This window comes from Crocuta crocuta, unplaced genomic scaffold (assembly GCF_008692635.1).
Source record: "Crocuta crocuta isolate KB4526 unplaced genomic scaffold, BGI_CrCroc_1.0 scaffold241, whole genome shotgun sequence".
NCBI lineage: Eukaryota > Metazoa > Chordata > Mammalia > Carnivora > Hyaenidae > Crocuta > Crocuta crocuta.
Window position 1 is genome coordinate 379294 of NW_027527807.1, and position 8194 is coordinate 387487.

At 44.1% G+C, this 8194-nt stretch overlaps 1 protein-coding gene across 1 annotated transcript in view; it reads left to right on the top strand.

Moving 5' to 3' along the window:
- The window catches only part of ATP11C (ATPase phospholipid transporting 11C (ATP11C blood group)), an 88680-nt gene that overhangs the window by 28283 nt on the left and 52203 nt on the right, over positions 1-8194 (top strand). The window contains exons 7-11 of the mRNA XM_077773879.1: positions 781-831; positions 1720-1784; positions 2125-2206; positions 3133-3283; positions 4106-4303. Of these exons, the coding sequence (XP_077630005.1) occupies positions 781-831; positions 1720-1784; positions 2125-2206; positions 3133-3283; positions 4106-4303 (547 nt within the window). The remainder of the gene's footprint in view (positions 1-780; positions 832-1719; positions 1785-2124; positions 2207-3132; positions 3284-4105; positions 4304-8194) is intronic.

Sequence of the window (8194 nt, forward strand, 5' to 3'; positions counted from 1 at the left end):
GCGTAGAATAATAATCGTTCCATTTTTCTGAAAAACAATTACAACACAAATTGTAAAATACTTGGAACTCTCTTGTGAAGGAGAGTTCAAGCTTTTTACCCCATTTTCTGAGAAACGCGGGTTACCCTGTGCCCAGCCGCATGAAGGGATCAGATCAAGCCCAGTATTGAGATCAACCAAAAGACACAGGTTGGAAATTTCCAAGACGGCAATCAGATGTTTGCTGTCTAAGTCTAATGTGGTGGTTCTCAAAGGTGAGCTTGGGCCAGCAGCGGCCGCACCTGGGAACCTGCTGGAAGTGCAGATTCTCACGTGAATCCTAAGCTTGGGGATGGGGCCCAGAAATCTACAGTTTAATACGCTTTTCATTGATTCTGCTGCGTGCACGAGTCAAACAACTCCCGAACTGGTTTTCAAAGTTGCGTTTTAGCACCAGAAACCTCTCTTCACATAAATCTAAAATCGAGATCAATTATTTATATAACGTGTAAATGAGCAGGGGTGTCGTGTGCACGCACAATGCCAAGTAGATTTTGAAAATCGATTCAGAAACTTGGTTTGCATTCTTCTAATCTGTAATATTTTAAGAATTAGACGACAATGTTACACACCTTGTGGGTTCCATATACCTTTTCCCCCCCAGGAATAGAATGGGTTTTTGTGGTTCGTGTAGTCTTATCCCGTTTGTATTATTTGTATCTCGCTCCCTTTCCATTTTTGTGGTGTATAGATGTTTATGTTGATATAGAAGACACATTTGTCGTTATGTTCTTTTTGCAGGTTTGTTGGGCGAATCAACATCTATAGTGATAGTCTTGAGGCTGTCGCCAGGTTAGTCATTCCTTAAATCTGTCCTTTTCTTGAAGGGGTGGGTATCTTTCTCCTGAAAGCCCATTAAAATAGCCAAATCCTTTTCTCTCTAGAAAGGGACGTAAAGGTGACTAAAGCTGGATTAACTAGCCAGCGTCCCAGTCCCAGTAGGTCTTCAGTGACAGGGTTGGTAGGGCTGTGGTGGTGGGGATTCTGAGTGGGTGTGGATGGTGGTGTTGGAAGTGACCCTGAGGGTGTCCAAAATTTTAGAGCTCCAGGCACGTGGACCAAGCGCCCCAAATCCGGTCATGCCATGCAGCGGCAGGCTGTGCTCCCAAGTGTGCCCTGAAAACCGTGCTTGGCGGAGAGTAATCGCGCGCTGAGGGGATAGTTCAAAAGCTGAGAGAATTACCTGGACTTAAATGAAATGGAGAGCATTTCTATATAAAAAGGGATGTTTTCTTCCCTCTTCTGTCGCCCAAACCGCAACTTCCCCCACTTGGCCTTTACAGCCACGCCCACAAGGAATTGAAATGCTAGGNCCAGTTGTCACCTTTCCGTTGTCTTTCTCGCTGCCTGCTGCTCCGCCCTGCTCTCGCTGCCTCTGACTCCTGCTCTCGCTGCCTCTGACTCCTCATCCCTTTGTCTCTCTGTGCGTCTCTCTACCTCTGTGTGTTGCTGCCTCTGCCTCTGTGCCTTGCTTCCATCTGCGAGGGCCCACCCCCTCAAGGAACTTCATGTGGAAAGATCTTGCAGCTCACCCCTGGGAGTAAGCGTGAGATACAAGTGCAAAGATACAGTCTGAACCCCCTGGGAGATAGATGTGTGTTTGGGCCAATCACGTCCCCAGAGTTGGTGCTGATGAATTTATCGGGCTGTTTGGATAAGCTGTGTTCATTTTTCATTTAGGTCTTTGGGACCAGAAAATCTCTTGTTAAAAGGAGCTACACTAAAAAACACCAAGAAGATATATGGTAAGCAATTTTTAAAGATCTACTTCTCAGAAATAAGCTTTGTAAAGCCCGTGCGCAAATAGCGCATGTTAAAAACTAAACATGGCAGATAATTGCCGCTGAACCTATGCCTGTTTTTAGGGGGTGGGACTTCATAAGCTGGTAACCTAACACGAAGCATGACAGATAAAGTATGTAGAGTTACAATTATATTATAAATGATATGTCAACTGGTGACTAGACTGAGGTTTAGAATCCTTCCTTTTAGAGATGGAAAGAAATGGATAGATCCAACTCGGTGGGAAGTTGGTTGGCAATGGCCCTTGGAACCCAGTTTTCATTATATTCTTTTATTCCTTAGGAGTTGCTGTTTACACTGGGATGGAAACCAAAATGGCTTTGAACTACCAAGGGAAATCTCAGAAACGTTCTGCTGTTGAAAAGTTAGTGCGCACCGCAGTTTCTTTAGTCGTGATCGAACTGTGGAAGAGTTACTTCTCAGTAATTCCAAATACCGACCGTAACAAGAAAACATCGATTATAATAGCAGCTCCCATAGCAAGCACTTTTTACCTTCCAGAGTTGCACTTGGCGATTTGTATGTCTGATTGAGTCTAATCCTCTGAGCAGCTCTACACAGTAATTCCTATCAGCCTGTCTGCTCTACAGATGAAGAATTAGTCTCCAAGATGATAAATGACTTACCTAAGCTCATGTAGCTATTCAAGGGCAAAGTTTAGTTGAAATATAAATGTGTTCTGTCTTCTTGCTAGATAATTGGTTTCAGTTCCTCTACTTGGCTGTATGTAAGAAGTTCAACGACATAGAGAATGGTCTCCTGGCAAATATTGACGTGGTCAGCCTGTTAGATCTGCAAGGGTGTGTCGTTGCCATGGGTCCCCAGTACATCCGTGGCTCCCTGTCCATAGCTCTACTTTCAGATGAGAAGGATCTGTCCTAAGTTAGAGGATTTCACATTTGCTCCCCCACTCCCTACCGCCAACCCATTCAGACTTAGGGAAATGGAAATGACCTAGTCTTTCTATAAGGGTTGGGTAGGTGACGTGCATGTGTGTGTATGTCTGTTGTCCCTAGAGGATCCTGATCACAGGTGTGGTAAGCTAGCTGGCCACTGTACTTTTGGGAGCCTCGGTGACCCACAAACAGGTCAGGGCTGGCCTTTCCACTTTACCACCGGACAATAACACTTCTGCAGTGAGAACTGAGGTTCGTACGTACCGCCTTGTGCTATGGTTACATGCTGCACGCAGAAGAAGCGTTAGGAAACTGAACACTGTAATTTATACATGGTTGATATCTTAAATAATTCTGTAGTTTTTTTTTAAATCCATCATATCTTATTTTTCAGATCCATCAATGCCTTCCTGATTGTATATTTATTCATCTTACTGACCAAAGCTGCAGTGTGCACAACTCTAAAGTATGTTTGGCAAAGTACCCCATATAACGATGAACCTTGGTATAACCAAAAGACTCAGAAAGAGCGGGAGACTTTGAAGGTAACCTGTGTTATGCCGAAACATGTAACTCTTGCTAGCCATTTTAACTCTAGCACTTGGTGACCAAGCGGCCCGTTATTGAAATGCTGCTCAGGTAATGATACCTCTTGTTAGCTTCTGAGTTTTCTCTCATCCTAGGGCAGCCCTCAACTATTAGATATTGAAGAAGTTTTCCAGGTTTTGTTTTTGTTTTACTTTAGACATCTGTGCTTGTGTTTGGCTCTTTAGTTAAGAGTTTTAAACAACTGAGCAAGAATCTCTGGCTTGTAATACGGTAGGAACAGAATCCACACCTACATAGAAACTTTGATCCTACATTCATGTTGCGGGGAGGACAGAGAATTTAAGGAAGTGAAAAAATGTTACGTCAAAAGGTACATTGACTGAAGAATAATTATAAAATTGAGGGAGGGTGTTTTTTATTTTTATTTTTTTTAAGTTTATTCATTTATTTTAAGAATGCGAACGAGCAGGGGAGGGGCAGAGAGTAGAAAAGACAGGATCCCAAGCAGGCTCCTCACTGTCAGCACAGAGCCCGATGTGGGGCTTGAACTCACGAACCACGAGATCATGACCTGAGCTGAAATCAAGAGTCAGATGCTTACCTAACTGAGCCGCCCAGGCGCCCCAAAATTGAGGGTTTTTTAAATGTTGTTTTTACATCCTGTGATAAGAATTTTGGCCTCTGATCTAGTGTCATTAGGAAGTTTTTTATAGCAAGAGGAGTGCTTTCAGCTTTGAAATAAAAAGCAAGTTAGTTATTTTGTACTTGTGTGATGGAACTGTGCATGTAATCAGCATGAACTGTTTCTTTTGTTTTAGGTTTTGAAAATGTTCACCGACTTCCTGTCATTCATGGTACTATTCAACTTTATCATTCCTGTATCCATGTATGTCACCGTGGAAATGCAGAAATTCTTGGGCTCCTTCTTCATTTCGTGGGATAAGGATTTCTATGATGAAGAAATTAATGAAGGGGCCCTGGTTAACACATCAGACCTTAATGAAGAACTTGGGCAGGTTAGAATGCATTTCTGCTTAAAATAAGTTAATTTGAAAATACCTTTTCTTGTGCTCTGGATCACCAGTGTATGTGGCCATTTCATGTTTGGAAATGTGATTCCAGTATCCCTTTATACAGGCATATTGTGAAGGCAAGCAATGTTTTCATGGCTACAGCGTTAAGTATTTTGTTGGCGCTTTTGAGGAGTATCCCAATTTATGTATTAAATTCGAATGTTGAGACATTTTCTTGAAACCTCACCTGGTGGTGGTGGTATTGACTTTGGAACAGACACGTGCAGTCACCGTCTATTACCGTTTGGGGATAGACTGTAAGGTCTTAAACAAAGCTATTTTACGAATGCATCTTGTTCTGCAAACAAAATTGACTGGTGTTGTCCTCCTGACATTTTCTTGGTACGTTTCTGATCAGACGCATACATTCCTAGCAAGCAGAGTTGTTTTATTCCAGTGCAAGAATTTAAATGAAGGCAAAATATGAGGGCATGCGCTCCTCAAAGCGCTTTTTGCTTCATACACCAGTGCAGCCCAGGTTGTGGCCTCCTTTGTTTTCCAAGCCAGTGCAGTCTAACTGTCATCCTTCAAAGGATGACTTCCTCAGGTGCTTTTCTTACCAGCCTTGAGGAAGGTTTTCCCTTTGTCTGAATTTACCGTGTGCCATGTAATGATCTTCACACAAGCTGTGGGAATTTTTTTGGCTTTCATTTCATCCTCATGATATTTAGAATGTCAAGGCTGCGGAAATGTCATTTCTATGACTGCGTGATGCAAATTCAGCTCGTGGAGCTGCCGTGGCTGGAACAGGGCCTCACGCTGGTTTTAAATGGTGCCGAGTTACATCTACACCTCAAAGCTCTCTTCCTTAATTTAGTCCCCTCCTCTCCCGCCCCTGCCCTTTCTGTTCTTTATCCCACCTCTGCCTAAACCCAAGGACCATCTTAACCGCCGCAGTCACAAGGGTGAAAGGACACTCCAGATGTCACTTTGTTGAGACCTGACTGCACGACTCCAAAACCCCCGACTGTGGGATCCGCATCCCACAGAGATACTGAGTCACCAAGGATAGAACCAGAAACGGATGAACAAATGCTTCCCCTTCCATATTGTTCCCGAGAGACTCTTTGGAAGGTGACTTCAGCTGCCACGGCGGACTTTACTTAACCTTTTTAAGCCAGAAGTTTTCATCCGGGAACTAAGCTGTGTGAATAGGCCTACTTTAGTCCCAATAAACAGCNTCTTCCCCCGTTCTTTCAGATCTCCCCCCTCGGCAGACTCCGCGTCCTATGGGAATGTAATCTTGTTCCTACCATTCAGGCTGTCCTCACACTTCAGAAAGGAAAGGAGAGCTTTGGGTAATGATCTGGGAAATTTGATCAGGGAAAAGAAACTACAGTTTTCATTTCAGTCACCACGTCGTGGCCCCACCCGAATCTGCCTTTCTCAGTGTGACTGTCATTTAGTCCAAGTTAATAGCCAGACCACCACTTTCGGCACAACAACAACTTGCCTTCATTACCAGCGGGCTGTGTGGAAACTACCTGAATGAAAATGCAAAGAAGTCTTGAAGTCGTTTCCTAGGCCATTTAGCATTCAATGGACCAGTACACACAGAATTAAGTGCAACCCGTTTCCTCTTTGATGAGTCATAATTTCAGATCTGTAGGACTTTTTCTGTTACAAAAAGCACTGCCAATTAGTTCCCATCGATACCATTGCAAACGCTTGCCCAACCTCTTTAAAAATGACCCACATTGATATTTCAAAAATAGAAAGATGGGTTTCGGACAGTGTTCAATTCGAGAAACAGAAAGGAGTGGACCGCTCAGTCCATTTGGAAAAGAATGGAGCCTTTTATAATCAGGCAGCCATCTTTTAAACAAGTAAATGGTTTCACCCCATCTTGAAAATATTCTGTGGGGCCAGCTTCCTGCTTTCTGTCCCCTTTAGGCCTCACAGCCATGCTGAATGGTGTATCTGGAGATCTGTTCTGATTCCAGGAATTCAGTCCACTTGTTACCTATTGAACTTCCGCTGTAGATCAAGAAGACGTTGGGGCACCTGGGTGGCTCAGTTAAGCCTCCGACTTCCACTCAGGTCATGATCTCGTGGTTCGTGGGTTCCAGCCCCACATCAGGCTCTCTGCTGCCACCAGGGAGCCTGCTTCTGATCCTCTGTCCCCCCCCCCCTGCACCTCCCCCACCTGTGCTCACTCGCTCTCTCTCTCTCTCTCTCAAAAATAAATTTAAAACAAACAAAAAGAATATGTTGATGGTACTGAGGTTACTGTCACAAAGTAATCAAGAAACCCTCAAGTTGTTCACCTCCAAGTTAGGGAAACAGGCGTATCGTATACCTAACTATAGCCATGTGATCCTAAGTGATCAGAACAGTAGGGCATGTGGGATGATGGAAAGTCAAGTGCTGTGTGATTTCGATCAGGTCAACAGCAATGACAGTCAGCATCTACGTAACCCCTTATAGTTTATAAACATTTATTATTGTGCTTTATTTTCCAATCTTTTTTTTTTTTCTTAAGTTTATTTATTCTGAGAGGGAGAGCACGAGCAGAGGAGGGGCAGAGACAGAGAGATGGAGAGAATCCCAAGCAGGCTTCACACTGTCAGCCCAGAGCCCGATGCAGGGCTCGATCTCACAAACCATGAAATGGTGACCTGAGCCGAAATCAACAGTGGGACACTGAACCAACTGAGCTGCTCAGCTGCCCCTGTTTTCTTAACTTACAGCCTTGTGCAGCAGGCTGAGCTATTTAAGGTTAATATTCAAAGTTCACAGGGATGAAGGGTTTTTTTTTCCAAGGTCACAAAGTTGGCGGTGGAGCTGAGACACCAGTCCAGGGGCTCCATCAGGTTGAACAATAACAAAAATGTTTTACCTACAAAATAGGTGTTTCTGTGTGTGCATGAACCTTCAGTTCAGGGCTCCTTCTACCCCTGAACAGTGGTCTCTCTTCAGGCTTTGCATCTGTTAAATCATTGGTTTGAGTTTGCTGATAGAGAGGAGCCTTCCCAGCAGGCTCAAACCCACCACTAGACAGGAGGAGACTTTGGAGAGTGGGGCAAGCAGCAGGCCCTCTCACTCTTTAAATGTAAAAATATTTTCGGGGCGCCTGGGTGGCTCAGTTGAGTGTCTGATGTCAGCTCAGGTCATGATCTCGCGGTTCGTGGGTTTGAGCCCTGCATCGGGCTCTGTGCTGACAGCTCAGAACCTGGAGCCTGCTTCAGATTCTGTGTCTCCCTCTCTCTCTCCCCCTCCCCAACTTGTTCTCTCTCTCTCAAAAAATAAATACATAAACATTAAAAACATAAATTAAATGTGAGACCACTCGTAACAGCTGACCCTGGCCTCCCCATTTCCTGAGTATAGAGGGCACATGATAACTAGAGCAGTGATTTTCAAAGTAGAATCCCTGGACCAGCAGCATCAGCATCACCTAGGAACTTACTAGAAATGCACATTACCAGGGGGCGCCTGCGTGGCTCAGTCTCTTAAGTGTCCAACTCTTAATTTCGGCTCAGATCACGATCTCACCGTTTGAGAGCTTGAGCCCCACATAGGGCTCTGTGCTGGCAGTACCAAACCTACTTGGGATTCTCTCTCTCTCAAAATAAATAAATAGACTTTAAAAAAAAAAAAGAGAGAAGAAGAAGAATTCATATTACCTAGCCTTGCCCCAGAGCTGCTGAATCAGGAACTGGGGAATAGAGACCAACAATCTGAGTTGTATCAAGCCCTGTGAGTGAGTGTAATGCATGCTCCTATATGATAATTATCATATTAGGGTGCAGTTTGTTGGCCTGTACCTGTGAGATTAATTGTATGCATATATGCAATACACAAAATGTTTTATGTAGGGAAACAATTGCACTC